Here is a 21,586-nt window from a genome sequence, read left to right as displayed (position 1 = left end):
TATACAGTTTAGTCTCATTGAGATAAAATATATATAGAGACATGTCATTTAATTTTGTGTGTTGTTTTTGTGAATAAACTTTTGAATGTTTTGAATCTTATTTTTGCCATGTCTTTGTTTATGTTCAACAGCCTGGTTCCAGACGAGCAGTGAATGGAACAGGTGATAAATTTGGCAACAAGGAACCAAAGCCAGCCATTCTGGACCCAGTCTCTTGCATCAGTAAGCCTGCTTCTCCCTGCTCTCAGATCAGCCTGCTCAATCAGCTCCTAGGTCAATGCTTATGGGATAGGATACCCCTAAGCACTGACCCAAGATCAGCTTTCCCCACTCCTCAGCCTAAGGATAATGCACTGAAAATGTGCTTGAGGCAACTCAAACCCATGCAGAAACTCATAATATAACACTTGGAAAGCACAGCCTGTTCATACTCATTAATTCACTAATGAAGCATGAAGCTTCTTCAGTCACTAGTCTTAGCACATGTTTGCATTCCAAGATCCATATGTATCAGGCATCTCAGTAGGAGTGCTGATCTAATATCAGGTCTCTATGTTCATAAGGCAAAAGGCAAAACTGATCATAGATCAGCACTCCTACTCAGCCCAGAGATGTTGTTTACCTATGCTGCGCCCCCTTGTGGTGATAAGAGTTCTACAGAAGTCACTGGCTGTCTGAGCGACCCTGCTCCACTCCAAACAGACAGCTCTGAGCCATGGGGCAGGAACAAGTGTCTCATTATCTACCTCTCTATGTGACTAGTGTATAGCTTTGTGTGTGAAACAAGGTGTTTGTTGCCTCAGCAGTTAGACTGTCAAACTGTTGATCGTACCTGTTGAGCCATGGCTGCCTTTGAGACTTCAGATCTTCACTTGTTGTTGTCACTGAATGAGAACCTTGATTCCTCTCTAGTCTCTAACGCCCCCCTTCTTAATTTATCACTATCTTTCCCCTCTCATCCCTCTATCTCATCTAGGCTCGGCAGATTTGCACCAGATGTTCCCCACTCCCCCCAGCCTGGAGCAGCACATCATGGGCTACTCTCCCATGAACATGGGCAGTAAGGAGTATGGCGGCCTGGAGGTCGGACAGGGCATGACCAACCTGGACGGTACCTCGTCCCTTGGGGGACACTTCAAGATCGAGGTGGAGGAAGGCTACTGCAGCCCCAAGCCGCAGGAAATCAAGGTGGGTTTGGCCCCTAATTTTCAACTTGACCCCCTCTCTGACCCTGATTAGAAGTCATGGATAACTCCTCTGCATCACCTAACTGTTGCTGAACTTAGGACTGCTGGTGTTTTCTAGCCTAACCATGCCCAGGAGTTACAATAAGGATGAATGAAAAAGTCAATTGAAGTCATAGTACTGTAGCCTCAGTGTACATACAGCACATGGTCTAACCCCAGTGTCATACGCCACTGCTCCCTGTCTCTCCCCCTCAGGACTTCTCGTTTGTGTACAAGCCGGAGCTGTGCCAGGCATTTGTGGGCTGCTCCATGTTTGCCCCCCTCAAGACCCTGCCCAGCCAGTGTCTGCCCCCTATCAAGATGCCAGACGAGTGCATCTACAGGCCCAGCTGGACCACCGTGGGCAAACAAGAGATGCTCAACCACCCCCATGTGCCTTCCATGGCCTACCTCAACAAAGACAGGTAAACATATTTCCTTCAAGTACATAGTCCAGAAACCACTTTTCTCCTCACCTGCCATTGTATTGGTGTGTGGTTGTGCATTTTGAATTGTCTGATAGAGTAAATCAATCAATCAGTCAATCTCTATATGAACCACTCATAACTAATGTGTTTTGTCTGAATGCCTAACTGCTAGGGGCCCATCTGCTATGGGATGGCTGTCTGTCTGCGTGGCTAACTGACTGTCTCAGGACCCTCTCCTCTGCTTCTAAAGCTTGTGGAACCAATGGAGACTTTCCCAGCTGCTCCAAGGATTTTTTTTCTTACAATTTGTAATGCTCATCTGTGCAGAGGGATACTGAAGCTGCAGTGTAATTTAGACTTAGACGATACAGACACACACACACACACACACACACTTGGGTTTATCCCCCTACCCCCTGAGGAGCCTGTTCTATTCCTCAGGCATGGCTGATTGAGAGGAGGGGAGATGAGTGTAGAAAGCATGGTGGTGATTGAAGGTGAGGATTATTATCCCTCGGTACTGAGCCTGGTCTATCAAATCAAATTGTATTGGTCACATACACATATGTAGCAGTAATTGCGGGTGTAGCGAAATGCTTGTCTTCCAACAGTGCCGTAGTATCTAACAGTGCAGTTGTATCGAAAAACGATTCACAACGATACACACAAATCCATAAGTAAATAAATATTAGATTGAGCAATGTCGGAGTGGCTTTGACAAAAATACAGTAGAATAGAATCCAGAAAATACATATGAGATGAGTAAAGCAGTATGTAAACATTATTAAAGTGACTAGTGTTCCATTATTAAAGTGGCCTGTGATTTCATGTCTATGTATATGGGGCAGTAGCCTCTAAGGTGGAGGGTTGAGCAACCGGGTGGTACCCGGCTAGTGATGGCTGTTTAAACAGGCATGCCCCAAATTATGCAGAGAGGTACAGCTATGATTATACAGCCATATATTAGGGAAACAAACCTGGTTTTGCCATTACTTATAAAAAAACAACTTCAAATCACTCAATTGCCACCATATGGTAATTACACTACTAGGAAAAAGGTCCGCAATAACAGTACTACTCATTGGGAGTTTTTGTTTAGGAGGTCTGTAAAATGAAAATGATAAACTCCCTTGGAAAGTGGTGCCAGGAAAATAACCTCTCACTCAACGTCAACAAAACGAGCTGATAGTGGACTTCAGGAAACAGCAGAGGGAGCACGCCCCTTTCCACATCGACGGGACCGCAGTGGTTGCCGTACCAGGCAGTGATACAGCGCAACAGGATGCTCTCAATTGTGCATCTGTAAAAGTTTGTGAGGGTTTTAGGGGCCAAGTCAAATTTCTAGTGGTTAAGAGCGTTGGGCCAGTATTCACATGTTTTATGTAACCTTTATTTAACTAGGCAAGTTACTTAAGAACAAAGTCTTATTTACAATGACGGCCTACACCGGCCAAAGCCTCCCCTAAACCCAGACGACGCTGGGCCAATGGGACCCCTTGTGGGACCCCTTGTGATACAGCCCGGCATCGAACCCGTGTCTGTAGTGACACCTCTAGCACTGAGATGCAGTGCCTTAGACCACTGCGCCACTCAGCAGTCCAGTAACTGAAAGGTTGGTGGTTTGAATCCCCACGCTGACTAGGTGGAGAGAAACAATCTGCCGTTGTGTCCTTGAGCAAGGCACTTAACCCTAATTGCTCCTGTAAGTCGCTCTGGAAAAGAACGTCTGTCAATTGATGTAAAACATTAGGACCTTGCTGTTCCCCTGTCTGGGTAGAGGGGGATATAGATGGGGCCTCTGTTCCTTTCAGAGTGCTAAGAATGGCAGTCAAGTCCCAGAATGTCATGGGAAAGCCCTATAAGCTGGTCATGCTGTTTTTACGACCCTCACTACTTAACCTGCGCTACTGCCGTGTAAGGGTTGCATCCCAAATAGCACTCTATTTCCTTTATAGTGCACTATGGGCCCTGATCAAAGGTAGTTCACTGTATAGGGGTGGAGAGAGAGGGAGGAGGCAGGGGCCTACTGCTTTAGGTTCAGCCACAATGTGTTTCTGTCCCACATATATGTAAGTAGCCTAGGTATGGACAGGGACAGGCTGTGCTGTGCTCTCCTGCCTCTTTAGCTCTCATCACAGCTGCTCTCCTCCTCTCGCCAGGCCCAAAAATAGACTCATCTCCCTAATTGAGTGGCTGCTTCAAATGGCAGCGCCTTCCTCAGTGGCATTGGGATACCCCAATAGATACCCCAATAGATACCCCAATAGATACCCCAATAGACAGGCAGACACTTTTCTCTGCTTTTTTGTGAACCATTCCCCCTCTTGACGGTTGTTGTGTTGTTTTACCTCTGCTGTATAATGGAGGTTTAGTTGATACTGAAATGAACTGTTGATTGTTGTGTTACTGTATCCCAAGCTCTGGTTTGTTGTGTTGTTTTGAATCAAGCTCTAGCACAGGGTTCCCCAATTGACGACCTGCGCGACTAATTTTGTCCTGCGGGTGGTTTTATTTGGCCAACAATGTTTTGTTGTTGTTGAATTTTCATTGTTGGACATAAAAAAACTGTAAAAACACCAGGAAATCAGCTCCAAGCTATTTTAATTTGGGAAATGTGTTCCTAGGTATTTCCACGCATAGTAGAGAGACCTGATCATAATTATACAAATGTAAGCAGTCTACAAATGATTTGTAATTATGTTGCGTCCCCCGACCATTCGTTCAAGAAAGAATCATCCCGCGGCTGAATCTAGTTGACGATCCCTGCTCTAGCATATTGTCCCCACAGGCTGGTTTGTGTGACTGACTCCTCTCTTCACTTCTCTCTGTCACAGTAACATCCCCAGTGTGGGCAGTGCCATGGACCAGGACTACAGCCAGAGTTACACACCCCAGACCCATACTCCCTTCATGTCCAACAGTGCCCCCCCCAGCAACAGTGGCACGGGCATCCTGCCCTCACCGGCCACCCCACGCTTCTCCGCCCCCACACCACGCACTCCCCGTACCCCACGCACCCCCAGAGGGCCCGCCAGTGTCCAGGGCTCGCTCAAGTACGAGAACTCGGACCTCTACTCGCCTGCCTCTACCCCCTCCACCTGTCGACCCCTCAACTCAGTGGAACCTGCCACCGTGCCCTCCATCCCCGAGGCCCACAGCCTCTACGTCACCCTCATCCTCTCTGAGTCCGTCATGAACCTCTTCAAGGACTGCAACTTCGACAGCTGCTGCATCTGCGTGTGCAACATGAACATCAAGGGGGCCGACGTGGGGGTGTACCTGAGCGACCCCACGGGAGAGGCCCAGTACCCCTGCACCTGCGGCTTCAGCGCAGTCGTCAACCGCCGTTACGGCAACAGCTCGGGCCTCTTCCTGGAGGACGAGCTGGACATCATCGGACGCGACTCGGACGTCAGCCGCGAGGCGGAGAAGCGCTTCGAGGCGCTGCGGCAACACTCGCTGGAGAGGACAGGGGGAGGAGGGAGGGGGGAGAGGGTACCAGACGAACTGATCTTACTGCTACAGGACCAGTGCACCAACCCCTTCTCTCCCATGGCTGGGATGGAGCCTGACAGCCTGGCAGCGCGGGGGCCCGGGGGTTGTCCAGTGCCGGCCTGTGTGAGGGTGGAGGAGAGGGACTTCCACAGTGACTGCTACATGGCCCTGGAGCACGGCCGCCAGTTCATGGACAACATGTCAGGAGGCAAGGTGGACGAGGCCCTGGTCAAGAGCACCTGTCTCCACCGCTGGTCTAAACAAAATGGTAAGAAAAACACAATTTTGTTGTTCTAACCATCATTAAAGTCCATGTCTGATACATTGATACCTTGTTCTTTGCATTTGGCCCTTCAGAGCTTCAGATGGCTAGCATAACTAACCAACAGAAACCAGTCTGTTCATTTGTCCTGCCAGTTAGCGGTATGTTGATATTTCTAGTTATATTTCTCTCCTCCTTCTCCTCTCCCCAGCGGTGGACATCAGTGCTCTGTGCTCTCAGGACGTGTTGCGGGTGCTGCTCTCCCTCCAGCCTGTACTCCAGGACGCCATCCAGAAGAAGAGGACGGTGCGCTCCTGGGGCGTTCAGGGACCCCTCACCTGGCAGCAGTTCCACAAGATGGCTGGACGGGGCTCCTACGGTAAGCCACCAGGGACTAAATTCTCCAAGAGCTAAAAACTCACGTAGGCAGATACGGTACAGATCAGTAGTCATCTCAGTCACACTGCTCTAGTCCAGATGTCAGCTCAGTGGGGAAGCTGCCACTGCTGCTGTGATGGGTTCACTTTGGGCTTTCAATCCTTCTCTGAGAGGTGACGGGTGGCACGCTGGCTTGTTTAAGTAATTACTCACTCCCTCTGTTCCTCTCCTCCTCTTCACCTTCTCTTATACCTCTCCACTCCTCACTCCTGCTCCCTACTCATCTCTTCACCTTCTCTTATACCTCTCTACTCCTCACTCCCTCTGTTCCTCTCCTCCTCTTCACCTTCTCTTATACCTCTCCACTCTTCACTTCTGTTCCTCTCCTCCTCTTCACCTTCTCTTATACCTCTCTACTCCTCACTCCCTCTGTTCCTCTCCTCCTCTTCACCTTCTCTTATACCTCTCCACTCCTCACTCCTGCTCCCTACTCATCTCTTCACCTTCTCTTATACCTCTCTACTCCTCACTCCTGCTCCCTACTCATCTCTTCACCTTCTCTTATACCTCTCTACTCCTCACTCCCTCTGTTCCTCTCCTCCTCTTCTCCTTCTCTTATACCTCTCCACTCTTCACTCCTGTTCCTCTCCTCCTCTTCACCTTCTCTTATACCTCTCCACTCCTCACTCCTCTTCCTCTCCTCCTCTTCACCTTCTCTTATACCTCTCCACTCCTCACTCCTGCTCCTCTCCTCCTCTTCACCTTCTCTTATACCTCTCCACTCCTCACTCCTGCTCCTCTCCTCTCTTCACCTTCTCTTATACCTCCTCTCCTCACTCCCTCTGTTCCTCTCCTCCTCTTCACCTTCTCTTATACCTCTCCACTCTTCACTCCTGTTCCTCCTCCTCCTCCTCTTCCACTCACCTCTGCTCTTCCTCCTCTTCTCTTATACTCTCCTCTCTACTCCTCACTCCTGTTCCTCTCCTCCTCTTCACCTTCTCTTATACCTCTCCACTCCTCACTCCTGTTCCTCTCCTCCTCTTCACCTTCTCTTATACCTCTCCACTCCTCACTCCTGCTCCCTACTCATCTCTTCACCTTCTCTTATACCTCTCCACTCCTCACTCCTGCTCCTCTCCTCCTCTTCACCTTCTCTTATACCTCTCTTCACTCCTGTTCCTCTCCTCCTCTTCACCTTCTTCTCTTATACCTCTCCACTCCTCACTCCTACTCCCTACTCATCTCTTCTCCTTCTCTTATACCTCTCCACTCCTCACTCCTGTTCCTCTCCTCCTCTTCACCTTCTCTTATACCTCTCCACTCCTCACTCCTGCTCCTCTCCTCCTCTTCACCTTCTCTTATACCTCTCCACTCCTCACTCCTGTTCCTCTCCTCCTCTTCTCCTTCTCTTATACCTCTCCACTCCTCACTCCTGTTCCTCTCCTCCTCTTCACCTTCTCTTATACCTCTCACCTTCTCTTATACCTCTCCACTCCTGCTCCTCTCTCCTCCTCTTCACCTTCTCTTATACCTCTCCACTCCTCACTCCTGTTCCTCTCCTCCTCTTCACCTTCTCTTATACCTCTCCACTCCTCACTCCTGCCCCCCTACTCATCTCTTCACCTTCTCTTCTCTCTCCTGCCTCTCTCTTCCTGCATCCTTCCTTCTCCTCCCCCTCCCTCCTTCTTCCTTTCATCAGGCACAGATGAGTCTCCTGAGCCCCTGCCCATCCCTACCTTCCTGGTGGGTTATGAGTATGACTTTGTGGTGCTGTCGCCCTTCGGCCTGCCCTACTGGGAGAAGCTGCTGCTGGACCCCTTCGGCTCCCACAGGGACGTGGGCTATCTGGTGGTCTGTCCCGACAACGAGGCCCTGCTCCAGGGGGCCAAGAACTTCTTCAGGGACCTCACCGCCGTCTACGAAGTAAGGCTGGAGAACGTTACAACGTTAACGTCCATTTACCATGCAAGAGATGGGGCATCTTTGGAGAGCTGAAGCAAGACGTTTTTCTTCAGGAAAAATAAAAAAAATAATGAAAATGACCATAGGAGTTGAGAGTTAAGAGGCTATGACCATAGGAGTTGAGAGTTAAGAGGATATGACCATAGGAGTTAGGAGTTAAGAGGATATGACCATAGGAGTTGGGAGTTAAGAGGCTATGACCATAGGAGTTAGGAGTTAAGAGGATATGACCATAGGAGTTGGGAGTTAAGAGGATATGACCATAGGAGTTAGGAGTTAAGAGGATATGACCTTGGGAGTTGGGAGTTAAGAGGATATGACCATAGGAGTTGGGAGTTAAGAGGATATGACCATAGCAGTTGGGAGTTAAGAGGATATGACCATAGGAGTTAGGAGTTAAGAGGATATGACCATAGGAGTTAGGAGTTAAGAGGATATGACCATAGGAGTTGGGAGTTAAGAGGATATGACCATAGGAGTTGGGAGTTAAGAGGATATGACCATAGCAGTTGGGAGTTAAGAGGATATGACCTTGGGAGTTAAGAGGATATGACCATAGCAGTTGGGAGTTAAGAGGATATGACCATAGGAGTTGGGAGTTAAGAGGATATGACATTTTGGGAAGTGAATTGAAATGTCAGTGTGATAAATAGAAAAACACCTAATTGAAAACAAAGGGCACTTTTCAATTATTGAATGAAATGGAACCATACCTTGCTATCCGAGCCTACTGTACGTATTGATGACAGAAACAATAGCCTGTCTCCTTCAGTTCTGTACCATTCCTTATTGGACTGTCTACCTCGACATACGTTCACTCAAGTTGTTCGATCCTGTGCTGTTGTCTAACCATTCCGCCACCCCTCCTCTCTTTCCCTCCCTCCCTCCTCCTTCTCCTTCCATCCCTACCCCCACTCTCCATGTGCCCTGCAGTCATGTCGTCTGGGCCAACACCGCCCCATCTCAAAAGACCACCCGGACGGCATCGTGAGAGTGGGTGGAGCGGCCGCCAAGAAGCTGGCAGAGCAGCCCGTCAGCGATTGGTTCCTTAAGGCTGCCAGTGGTAACAGCGACGCCTTCGCCAAGCTCAAGCTTTACGCTCAAGTCTGCCGCTACGACCTTGGTAGGTTCCGGTGACGACACGGTCGGACCTCCCATGCCCATATTGCCAAGAACATGGTTTTACAACATTTTACAACAATATTTCTATTTTTCTATATATATATATATATATATTGGTTTGTAAAGTCTAATGCGAGGTCGTTCACATAGCTTATGAATGAGATTGTGTTAAAGGTTGTTTGACTACTGTTAACCTGTGCTTTCTGCTCCTGTCTCTCTCCTCAGCTCCATACCTCGCTGCGCAGCCTTTACACAGCTCCCTCCTCGCACAGCCCACCCCCCCTCCTGCCTCCAGCCAATCCTCATCCATGCAATCCTCCGGCTCCTCCTCCACCACCTCGACCGGCCCCCAAAACTCAGTGACCCCCGGAGGCCCCTCCCTCCCCAACAGCAGCGGCAGTGCGCCTAGCAACAGCACGGGTGTAGCCAACAGTACCAACAGCGTGGCATCATCAGGTAGTGCGCCCAGCAGCGGGATGCAGTCTGCCAAGCCCAGCTCTTTCCCTCCCTTTGGGACCATGGGCTTGCAGAACCAGGGCCTGGATGGTGGCACCCAGGGAGGGCAGCTGGGCCAGCAGAACACAGGACTCCCCGGGGGGGACTCAGCCAGCCAGGCACCCACTGAACCCCTAGAGAGGTAGCTACAACACCAGGGTCCGCATTCACTCATATGTACACACACACACACACACACACACACACACACACACACACACACACAGTGCCTGGAGGGAATTCCCATTCCTCGTCCTAACTCCCCTCTCGCTCTTGTCCCCCTCTCCAGCACCATGGAGCGAGAGAAGGTGGGTGTGCCGACGGACGGAGAGTCTCACGCCATCACATACCCCCCGGCCATCGTGGTGTACATTGTGGACCCCTTCACCTATGAGGAGCCTGAGGCGGGGTCCAGTGTGTGGACCCTGGGACTGCTGCGCTGCTACCTGGAGATGCTCCAGTTCCTCCCACCACACATCCGCAACGCTGTCTCTGTACAGGTAACCTCAACACAAGTCTGTCTCTGTACAGGTAACCTCAACACAACTCTGTCTCTGTACAGGTAACCTCAACACAACCCTGTCTCTGTACAGGTAACCTCAACACAACTCTGTCTCTGTACAGGTAACCTCAACACAACCCTGTCTCTGTACAGGTAACCTCAACACAACCCTGTCTCTGTACAGGTAACCTCAACACAAGTCTGTCTCTGTACAGGTAACCTCAACACAACTCTGTCTCTGTACAGGTAACCTCAACACAACTCTGTCTCTGTACAGGTAACCTCAACACAACCCTGTCTCTGTACAGGTAACCTCAACACAACTCTGTCTCTGTACAGGTAACCTCAACACAAGTCTGTCTCTGTACAGGTAACCTCAACACAACTCTGTCTCTGTACAGGTAACCTCAACACAACCCTGTCTCTGTACAGGTAACCTCAACACAACTCTGTCTCTGTACAGGTAACCTCAACACAACTCTGTCTCTGTACAGGTAACCTCAACACAACTCTGTCTCTGTACAGGTAACCTCAACACAACTCTGTCTCTGTACAGGTAACCTCAACACAACTCTGTCTCTGTACAGGTAACCTCAACACAACTCTGTCTCTGTACAGATAACACACACTCTGTCTCTGTACAGATAACCTCAACACAACTCTGTCTCTGTACAGGTAACCTCAACACAACTCTGTCTCTGTACAGGTAACCTCAACACAACTCTGTCTCTGTACAGGTAACCTCAACACAACTCTGTCTCTGTACAGGTAACCTCAACACAACTCTGTCTCTGTACAGGTAACCTCAACACAACTCTGTCTCTGTACAGGTAACCTCAACACAACTCTGTCTCTGTACAGGTAACCTCAACACAAGTCTGTCTCTGTGCAGGTAACCTCAACACAACTCTGTCTCTGTACAGATAACCTCAACACAACTCTGTCTCTGTACAGGTAACCTCAACACAACTCTGTCTCTGTACAGGTAACCTCAACACAACTCTGTCTCTGTACAGGTAACCTCAACACAACTCTGTCTCTGTGCAGGTAACCTCAGCACAACTCTGTCTCTGTACAGGTAACCTCAACACAACTCTGTCTCTGTACATGTAACCTCAACACAACCCTGTCTCTGTACAGGTAACCTCAACACAACTCTGTCTCTGTACAGGTAACCTCAACACAACTCTGTCTCTGTACAGGTAACCTCAACACAACTCTGTCTCTGTACAGGTAACCTCAACACAACTCTGTCTCTGTACAGGTAACCTCAACACAACTCTGTCTCTGTACAGGTAACCTCAACACAACTCAGGTAACCTCAACACAACTCTGTCTCTGTACAGGTAACCTCAACACAACTCTGTCTCTGTACAGGTAACCTCAACACAACTCTGTCTCTGTACAGGTAACCTCAACACAACTCTGTCTCTGTACAGGTAACCTCAACACAACCCTGTCTCTGTACAGGTAACCTCAACACAACTCTGTCTCTGTACAGGTAACCTCAACACAACTCTGTCTCTGTACAGGTAACCTCAACACAACTCTGTCTCTGTACAGGTAACCTCAACACAACTCTGTCTCTGTACAGGTAACCTCAACACAACTCTGTCTCTGTACAGGTAACCTCAACACAACTCTGTCTCTGTACAGGTAACCTCAACACAACTCTGTCTCTGTACAGGTAACCTCAACACAACTCTGTCTCTGTACAGGTAACCTCAACACAACTCTGTCTCTGTACAGGTAACCTCAACACAACTCTGTCTCTGTACAGGTAACCTCAACACAACTCTGTCTCTGTACAGGTAACCTCAACACAACTCTGTCTCTGTACAGGTAACCTCAACACAACTCTGTCTCTGTACAGGTAACCTCAACACAACTCTGTCTCTGTACAGGTAACCTCAACACAACTCTGTCTCTGTACAGGTAACCTCAACACAACTCTGTCTCTGTACAGGTAACCTCAACACAACTCTGTCTCTGTACAGGTAACCTCAACACAACTCTGTCTCTGTACAGGTAACCTCAACACAACTCTGTCTCTGTACAGGTAACCTCAACACAACTCTGTCTCTGTACAGGTAACCTCAACACAACTCTGACTCTGTACAGGAAACCTCAACACAAGTCTGTGTGTGTTGATGAAATATTGTGCCTGGCATTGTCAAGAAGTGTCTGTTTATTTAGAATAAACTATCACTAACATTTGCTAAGACTTTGCTTTACTACTAAAGATGTCAGACGGGACAATCAGTATGAAAGAAGACAGAACAGGGCGCTGTATGTAATGTACAGTAGTTTTATTAGCGCTGTATGTAATGTACAGTAGTTTTATTAGCGCTGTATGTAATGCACAGTAGTTTTATTAGCGTTGTATGCTGACCTGCTGGTATGCACCTCTCAGATCATCCCGTGCCAGTACCTGCTCCAGCCGGTGAGGAGCGAGGAGCGTCATATCTACGCTCAACACCTCAAGTCCCTGGCCTTCTCAGTGTTCTCCCAGTGCAGGCGGCCCCTCCCCGGATCCACCAACGTCAAGTCACTAACCGGCTTTGGCCCTGGCCTGGCCATCGACACTGCACTGAAGAGCCCAGAGGTACACAACTCATCACTGACCAACATTATCCTGACATGATCCTAACTAATATGCAGCTTTATCACCAGAGATTGGCATGTCTGGACCACAGGGACAGCTGTGTCTGAATCAGTGATTTGATTTAGAGTGGGGAAACCAGTTGTAGGAAAGCATTGACTTGAATGGATGAATGAAGTGGAGGGAGAGCAGTAAACCAGCAGACCGGCTCCACAGCCCTCTGCTCCTCAGCCCTCTGCTCCTCAGCCCTCTGCTCTCCAGCCCTCTGCTCCTCAGCCCTCTGCTCCTCAGCCCTCTGCTCCTCAGCCCTCTGCTCTCCAGCCCTCTGCTCCTCAGCCCTCTGCTCCACAGCCCTCCTCAGCCCTCTGCCCTCCTCAGCCCTCTGCTCCTCAGCCCTCTGCTCCACAGCCCTCTGCTCCTCAGCCCTCTGCTCCACAGCCCTCTGCTCTGCCAGCCCTCTGCTCCTCAGCCCTCTGCTCCTTAGCCCTCTGCTCCACAGCCCTCTTCTCCTTAGCCCTCTGCTCCTCAGCCCTCTGCTAATTAGCCCTCTGCTCCACAGCCCTCTGCTCCTCAGCCCTCTGCTCCACAGCCCTCTGCTCCTCAGCCCTCTGCTCCTCAGCCCTCTGCTCTCCAGCCCTCTGCTCCTCAGCCCTCTGCTCCTCAGCCCTCTGCTCCAGCCCTCTGCTCCACAGCCCTCTTCTCCTTAGCCCTCTGCTCCTCAGCCCTCTTCTCCTTCGCCCTCTGCTCCTCAGCTCTCGAGCCCTCTGCTCTCCAGCCCTCAGCTCCTCAGCCCTCTGCTCCATAGAGAGGGAGCACTGAGCTGGAGAGAGGGTTATACTAACCCCCTTAGTCCTGGAACAAGACCAGTCGAACTTATAACCCTCTTCCTTCTCTACAGTTTTCTTTCCATTATCTGCTTGGCTAGCTCCCTGAGACCTCCCTAATGGATTCCAGGCTGCAGGTTTAGACAGGGAGAGGCCCTAGACTGGCACCCAATCCTATTTAACTCTCTCAGGCCAGCCAGCCACTACATTGCATTTCCCCCTGTACACAGTGGAGTGGAGTGGGTACTAGAGCTACTTAGCAAGCTGGATAAATGTCATCTCTTCAGGGATTTGGGTGGGGAGAGGGGACAACAGTAGTGATACTTTTGGAATGTTGGCTCAGCCGACTAACCAACTCAGTGATTCTCATGTGTCTTTCTAGTCCTGGAGTAGATAGATTTAAGTCCTGAATTGTGTTCAGGAGGGCACAATGTACCCAAACATGTTGCAATGGAAAACAAAAAGATATCAGTGTTATTTAAAATTGAAGTAGTACCTCCCAGTTTCAAAACATGTTCTACCTAATAAACATGACCCTTGTATAACCCCTAACCTTTGACTCCTCTCTCGTCGCCCAACAGAGACCAGAGTGTTTGCGGCTATACACGCCTCCGTTCATCCTGGCGCCGACCAAGGACAAGCAGACAGAGCTGGGGGAGACGTTCGGGGAGGCCTCTCAAAAGTACAACGTGCTGTTTGTGGGCTACTGCCTGTCCCACGACCAGCGCTGGCTCCTGGCCACCTGCACCGACCTGTACGGAGAGCTGCTGGAGACCTGCATCATCAGCATCGACGTGCCCAACAGGTGGGACCACATCATCCTCACCACCATCTAGAGTCAGCAAACCTCGAGCAGAGCAGAGCATTACAAATGGCAGGCTATTGCAGCTAACAGTTGTTGTTTTTTTAAGCAAAACGATGTTTGTTTTGCATTGAGTTTTTCGTTTTTTTACGAAATACCAGGTAATGATGAAAACTGTCTAATAATGAAGTATAGTAATGAATATTACAAGGTCAACAATCTACAACTTTCCTTCCAACCTGCCAACTCTAGTGATTTGTAGTAATGAGTGTTGTGTTAAATGTTCAGCTGTCGTTTCAGTGTGTGACAGAATGTGTGTGTGTGTTTTTGTTTCGACATAGAGCGCGGAGGAAAAAAGGCTCTGCCCGGAGGTCGGGCCTGCAGAAGCTGTGGGATTGGTGCTTGGGACTGGTGCAGATGACATCAGTGCCATGGAGGGTGGTGATTGGTCGACTGGGCAGAATGGGTCATGGCGAGTTGAAAGGTGAGGTGGAGCCTTCTATTTTACTGTTAAACGTTTATTTTCTTGAGTTTATTTTGTCTTACTCGTTCACTCACTCATCTCTCTCTCTCTCTTCCCCTCTCTCTCTTTCCTTTCTGCCTCGGTCCCAGACTGGAGTATTCTGTTGAGCAGGAGGAACCTGCAGTCTCTGAGTCGCCGTCTCAAGGAGGTGTGTCGTATGTGTGGCATCTCTGCCTCCGACACTCCCAGCATCCTTAGCGCTTGCCTAGTCGCCATGGAGCCTCAGGGCTCCTTTGTCATCATGCCAGGTACTACGTTCTCCAGCCCTTTGTGTGTGTGTGTGTCTGATGGATGATGGTAGCCTATCATAATGCATGTCGCTCCCTGTTGTTATCAGATTGATGGGTCTGAGGACAGTGCTTCTCTCAGCCATAAACCACTGGTTCTCTCAGTCATAAACCACTGCTTCTCAAACTCCATTGATTTCTGTGTGATGTGATGGAGATTGGCATGGACCATTCATACTGTGGGTGTATAATATGGGTTTACTGCTGTATATGAGGAGGGGCTGGACGGGTCCCTCCGGACCAGTGGTTTTGGTTAAAGGAGATGGATGTCTCCTCTCCCAGGACTTGGCTTTGACCCAGACATTGTGGGTTATACTCCACAGATCCAATGATAATTATAAAATACAATAGAGCACTGGACTGAATAATAATGGCCAGTTGAAAGATCGAGGTTGCTTTTATTGGCACCACTTACATTTTTGCTGCATTAATGAAGTGTTGTTTCTAATTAATTGACTGATTAATGCATGATAGCTATAGCAGATGTCACCTGTTTCCATTGGTGTGTATACTGTCTGTGTTCAATGTAGATTCAGTGAAGATGAACACATTGTGAACCTGACTTCCTCTCTCTCTCCAGACTCTGTGTCTACAGGCTCAGTGTTCGGCCGCAGCACCACTCTGAACATGCAGACGTCCCAGCTGAGTACTCCTCAGGACACATCCTGTACCCACATCCTGGTGTTCCCCACCTCAGCCTTTGTCCAGGTGGCTAGCTCCAACTACACTACTGACACCAACATAGATATCGCCTTCAACCCCATCCCCGGTGAGTCTACTGTACCTCTGCTCCCCCCTCTGGCCTCACCTCTCAACTTTGACCTGACCTTTTTCTTAATTAACCTTATTGAAAATAATTGATTTAGTCCATTGGAAAGAAGTCGTTTTTTTGAGTTTCTCTCCTCTTCTCCTCTGTCCAGATGGGTCGGACGCCATTGGGATCTTTGACCTGCTGGACCAGGAGAACGACCTGGTGGACCCCGACATCATCAATATCCTGCCCGCCTCGCCCACCACCTCGCCCGTACACTCCCCCGGCGGCCACTACCACCAGGGGGGAGACGGCAGCAAGGTAGGCCCACCACACCACAACATGTCTCACCTGTGTAGACTATAAGAGGTACTCCAGCACAGACTGTATTGAGGAAAAAACTTGAACTTAAAGGGGCAATCTGTCACATGGATGACGCTGGAGAGACGAAGCAGGTACAGGAAGTAAAACATTTCATACAGAACGGACATGGAACGAGACGGTAACAGCGCCAGTAATCTGATAATACAGACAAAAAACCATCAGTGCAGCAGCAGGGAACAGAGCAAGGAAACTGACAAATATAGGGGAAATAAACAGATGCTTGAATGAGTCCAGGTGAGTCCAATGTCGCTGATGCGCGTGACAAGGGAAGGCAGGTGTGCGTAATAGATGATAAGAGTGAGTGATGCACGGCAGACGCCAGGGGGGTAAGAGCGGAACAGAAGTGACACAATCTGCAGTTGCTACATCCATTTTCATACTTTTAAATTAATTAAATATACCCATTGATTATTGAAGCATTTAAAACTTATAAGTGCCTCATGAGCTTAGTTTAAATGTCATCAAGGACAACAACCACCCGAGCCACTGCCTGTTCACCCCGCTATCATCCAGAAGGCGAGGTCAGTACAGGTGCATCAAAGCTGGGACCGAGAGACTGAAAAACAGCTTCTATCTCAAGGCCATCAGACTGTTAAACAGCCACCACTAACATTGAGTGGCTGCTGCCAACATACTGACTCAACTCCAGCCACTTTAATAATGTATATTGATGTAAAAATGTATCACTAGCACTTTAAACAATTCCACTTAATATAATATAATGTTTACATACTCTACATTACTCATCTCATATGTATATGTATATACTGTACTCTATATCATCTACTGCATCTTTATGTAATACATGTATCACTAGCCACTTTAACTATGCCACTTAATATAATATAATGTTTACATACTCTACATTACTCTTCTCATATGTATATACTGTACTCGATACCATCCACTGCATCTTGCCTATGCCGTTCTGTTCCATCACTCATTCATATATCTTTATGTACATATTCTTTATCCCATTGTGTATAAGGTAGTAATTGTGGAATTGTTAGGTTAGATTACTCGTTGGTTATTACTGCATTGTCGGAACTAGAAGCACAAGCATTTCGCTACACTCACATTAACATCTGCTAACCATGTGTATCTGACCAATACAATTTGATTTGATTTGATACCCCCGTCATAATAATAAATAAGCTGGTTTCTCTTCTTTGTAAACAGAGTAATTCAAACGATTTGTTTTTACATTGTATCAACAGAAAACATGGTTAAAAGTATAATTATCTCATATGTCTATGAATTTGAGAGTTACATTACTCCAGCCCTCAGCTTTTAACCAAAACAGTGACAGGCTACTGCTTTGTTATTGTTTCAATGGCAGATTGCCCCTTTAAGATGAACACAAAGATGACATTTAAGTTAAGTAACTTAATAAAGTAGATTTGTGCTACTTAGTTTTCTTGAACAGTTCTGTAATGTATGAAAAAACAAAACTACTTTTACAGTGTACATTATTACACGCCAGAGATGAACTCATCCCCCTCCTCTTCCCTTCCAGGGCCAGAGTACAGACCGGATGGAGTCCCACGATGAAGCTCCTAACATCCTGCAGCAGCCCCTGGCCCTGGGCTACTTTGTGTCCACAGCCAAAGCCGGCCCACTGCCTGACTGGTTCTGGTCAGCCTGCCCTCAAGCTCAGAACCAGTGTCCCCTTTTCCTCAAGGTAAATCTGTCAGGCATCTGCACTCATACTCCTTGGCCCATATTCATATTGTCTCAGAGTACGAGTGCTGATCTAGGATCAACATTCTTGTAGTCTGAGACGCTTTGTGAATACAGGCTCTGGATTATAATATGTCTTCTGATCTAATGCCACTTTGACGTCATTGTTAATATTCATTTTTCAAATCATTGCTTTTGACTTGACAAGATTCTGTATCAAGCGATCATAGTTAATTAACACATCATTTTATTTGAACCTAGATTGTATTCACTTGCTCCAGATATCAGTGATTGACAGACTTTTGTTTGCTCTGTTACTGTGTGAATGGTTTAGCTAGGCCTGTCACTGACTTCCTTTGTGTCTTGTCTTTCCCCAGGCCTCTCTGCATCTCCACGTGTCTTCAGTGCAATCAGATGAACTGCTGCACAGCAAACACTCCCACCCACTCGACTCCAATCAGACCTCAGACGTGCTCAGGTAAACATTGGGGATGGGCATGAGTAATCAAGTAATTCAAATCAAATCAAATGTTATTTGTCACATTCACCAAATACAACAGTGAAATACTTACTTACAAGCCCTAACCAACAGTGCAGTTTAAACAAAATAGTAAATAAATACCCACCCATATGAATAAGAAATAAAAATAACTAATCATTAAAAAGCAGCAGTAAAATAACAATAGCGAGGCTATATACAGGGGGTACCGGTACAGAGTCAATGTGCGGGGGCACCGGTTAGTCGAGGTAATTGAGGTAATATGTACATGTAGGTAGAGTTATTAAAGTGACTATGCATAGATAATAACAGAGTTGCAGCAGTGTAAAGGGGGGCAATGCAAATAGTCTGGGTAGCCATTTGACTAGATGTTCAGGAGTCTTATGGCTTGGGGGCAGAAGCTGTTTAGAAGCCTGTTGGACCTAGTCTTGGCTCTCCGGTACCGCATGTCATGCGGTAGCGGAGAGAAAAGTCTATAACTAGGGAGGCTGGAGTCTTTAACAATTTTTAAGGCCTTCCTCTGACACCGCCTGGTATAGAGGTCCTGGATGGCAGGAAGCTTTGCCCCAGTGATGTACTGGGCCCTCTGTAGTGCCTTGCGGTCGAGGCTGAGCAGTTGCCATACCAGGCAGTGATGCAACCAGTCAAGAGCATGTGGATGCTCTCGATTGTGCAGCTGTACAACCTTTTGAGGATCTGAGGACCCATGCCAAATCTTTTCAGTCTCCTGAGGGAGAATAAGTTTTGTCGTGCCCTCTTCACGACTGTCTTGGTGTGCTTTGACCATGATAGTTTGTTGGTGATGTGGACACCGAGGAACTTGAAGCTCTCAACCTGCTCCTCTACAGCCCCATCGCTGAGAATGGGGGCGTGCTCGGTCCTCCTTTTCCTGTAGTCCACAATCATCTCCTTTGTCTTGAGCACGTTGAGGGAGAGATTGTTGACCTGGCACCACACTCTGACCTCCTATAGGCTGTCTCGTCGTTCTCGGTGATCAGGCCTACCACTGTTGTCATCGGCAAACCTAGTGATGGTGTACTCCCTGAGGGGCCCCCATGTTGAGGATCAGCTTGACGGATGTGTTGTTGCCTACCCTTACCACTTGGGGGGCGGCCCGTCAGGAAGTCCAGAATCCAGTTGCAGAGGGAGGTGTTTAGTCCCAGGGTCCTTCACTTAGTGATGAGCTTTGAGGGCACTATGATGTTGAACACTGAGTTGTCGTCAATGAATAGCATTCTCGCATAAGTGTTCCTTTTGTCCAGGTGGGAAAGGGCCGTGTGGAGTGTAATAGAGATTGCATCATCTGTGGATCTGTTAGGGCGGAATATTTGAGTACTCGAACGGACGTCAAATACTGTAAAACTATATGGTGGAATGTGCTTTGTGGCTGCCCGAACAGGCAAGTGACATTTTGTCTTGAAGACAACATTCATTTGTTTTGACTCTAGTGTCCATTTGTACATGTGCATTTGCGAGGCACAACAAAAAAGAAACCAATCCAAGCATCGCACTGTTCTTCTCCCTAAATGTCCTTTCCCCTCCATATCTCATTCACTCAGTTGCGTTCCGACCGCTCCCTCTACACACACATACTGAGTAATGTACGTAATGGTTATGATGAATTAATCATTGTTGCTATCTGATGGCATATAGATAAATGTGCACCTACTTTATGTTTTTCCAGCACGGACCTTGTGTTCTAAAAATGTGTTTTTCCATTTGATTAAAAAAAAAAACATGTGAGTACTCGAACAGTCAAAAAATGTCAAATTCCCATCCCTAGCAAACACACACATACACAGAAATGTATTTCCATTCAAAATCCTATTTTCCCTAACCCCTAACCCTAATTATAACCGTAACACTAAACCTAACACCTAAGCTTAAAATAGCCTTTGTCCTCGTGGGGATGTGGGAAATGTACCCACGAGGGATAATATATATATTTTTCCATCCTTGTGGGGACTTTTGTGGATTTCAGGTCCCCACGAGGATATAAAAATGAGACCACACACGCACACATTATGCGGTCACAAATACACTCCGCAGTCAAAGGGTCAATCTCATCCACGGCTCAGCCATTAAAGATCTTAGGACATGCTTTCAATCAATTTCTGGTATATCTAAAGTGCTTATCAAAGAGAGAGTAATGTATTCCACTTGATCTCAAGGTTTGTGCTCACTTTGAGAGGTGTGTTCGTTGTGAATAACTCCTCCTCTCTCCTTCCCTCTGTAGATTTGTGCTGGAGCAGTACAATGCCCTTTCCTGGTTGACGTGTGACCCCGCGACGCAGGATCGGCGCTCCTGTCTGCCCATCCACTTTGTGGTGCTCAACCAGATGTACAACTTCATCATGAAGATGTTGTAACAAATAGCCTAAAGGGTGGAGGGGAAGGGGAGACAATTAGGGGACATGCCAAAGGAAATGCCAACCTGGCAGGGTGATGCTGGACTTGAATAGGAGTAGATTAGAGAAGGCTGCTGGATGGAAGGAATGCCTTGGCCGTAGCGACGGCAATAGAAACGGGTCATAGAAACATCTCAGTCCGCTCCTACCACTGTGGTGGAAGAAGAAGAAGGGAGATTTCTGGAACGGGTGATGCTAATAACAGGAACAAGAGAAAAAGAGAGAGATCTCGGTTGCCATTGTATTTGCTGTGGTAATGCCATGGTAACACTGTGGCAAAACCGTTTGGGAAACATGTAAAGTATTGGAAATCAAGTCTCATTTCAGTGATCGAAACACTTGAATGGATCCTTGGTTTTAAGACCCGAAAAATTCCCTTTTTTCCTTTGGATGACATTTTATCCAAATGAAATGCCTGCATCTATCTTATTTATTGTACGTTTTTAAATGTATGATTTGTCTTAATCTCTTTTATATATAATAAATATCTTGAAGGTTTATATCGCCTTCCTGCTTTAAGGCAATTGGTCTAAGATATATGTAATCTTCTTAATTAAAAAACAAACAAAACCCCCCAGAAAAATGAAATAAAGTCGCAGTAGTTTGCTTTTAGAGTATTATTTTTTGTATTGGGGACAGAATATTTGTATTGTCACGATGTACAGAAGAAGTAGATTGGAGAATTATGTCCATGCCTTTGTGCGTGGAGGATTTACAGCTAAGCTGTAGCAGCAGAGGACTTGTACAGCAATGAAGTTCACTGTGTTCAAATAAAGAGGTACATTGTCATATATAGTATTTTATACCACACATTTAGACAAAAAAAAATAAACGGCAATATATATAAATAATTATATATGAATGCCGTGCCAGCGATGGGTGGTGCGGCTTCTGTTTTAGGAATAAAGTGCGTCAACTCAATTTTACCTGTGCATTTGTTGTGGTTCTTGCTTACT

The 21,586-nt window shown here is 47.5% G+C and overlaps 1 protein-coding gene across 2 annotated transcripts in view; it reads left to right on the top strand.

Annotated features, from left to right (window-relative positions):
• Positions 1–21,551, top strand: part of med13a (mediator complex subunit 13a) — a 116,178-nt gene extending 94,627 nt beyond the window's left edge. For both annotated transcript variants that reach the window (XM_042326826.1, XM_042326825.1), the window contains exons 13-30: positions 132–222; positions 977–1,188; positions 1,443–1,651; positions 4,489–5,417; positions 5,623–5,790; positions 7,489–7,712; positions 8,685–8,874; positions 9,099–9,510; positions 9,658–9,868; positions 12,284–12,475; positions 13,878–14,101; positions 14,440–14,582; positions 14,711–14,869; positions 15,489–15,677; positions 15,829–15,980; positions 17,560–17,724; positions 18,101–18,201; positions 20,459–21,551. In XM_042326826.1, coding sequence (XP_042182760.1) covers positions 132–222; positions 977–1,188; positions 1,443–1,651; positions 4,489–5,417; positions 5,623–5,790; positions 7,489–7,712; positions 8,685–8,874; positions 9,099–9,510; positions 9,658–9,868; positions 12,284–12,475; positions 13,878–14,101; positions 14,440–14,582; positions 14,711–14,869; positions 15,489–15,677; positions 15,829–15,980; positions 17,560–17,724; positions 18,101–18,201; positions 20,459–20,591 — 4,104 coding nt within the window. In that variant the 3' untranslated portion in view covers positions 20,592–21,551. The remainder of the gene's footprint in view (positions 1–131; positions 223–976; positions 1,189–1,442; positions 1,652–4,488; positions 5,418–5,622; positions 5,791–7,488; positions 7,713–8,684; positions 8,875–9,098; positions 9,511–9,657; positions 9,869–12,283; positions 12,476–13,877; positions 14,102–14,439; positions 14,583–14,710; positions 14,870–15,488; positions 15,678–15,828; positions 15,981–17,559; positions 17,725–18,100; positions 18,202–20,458) is intronic.
• Positions 21,552–21,586: the final 35 nt, after the last annotated feature.

The sequence above is a fragment of the Oncorhynchus tshawytscha genome, linkage group LG09 (genome assembly GCF_018296145.1).
Source record: "Oncorhynchus tshawytscha isolate Ot180627B linkage group LG09, Otsh_v2.0, whole genome shotgun sequence".
Taxonomy (NCBI): Eukaryota; Metazoa; Chordata; class Actinopteri; order Salmoniformes; family Salmonidae; genus Oncorhynchus; species Oncorhynchus tshawytscha.
The sequence above is the reverse complement of the archived record's forward strand: the minus strand, read 5'-3'. Positions and strand labels throughout refer to the sequence as shown.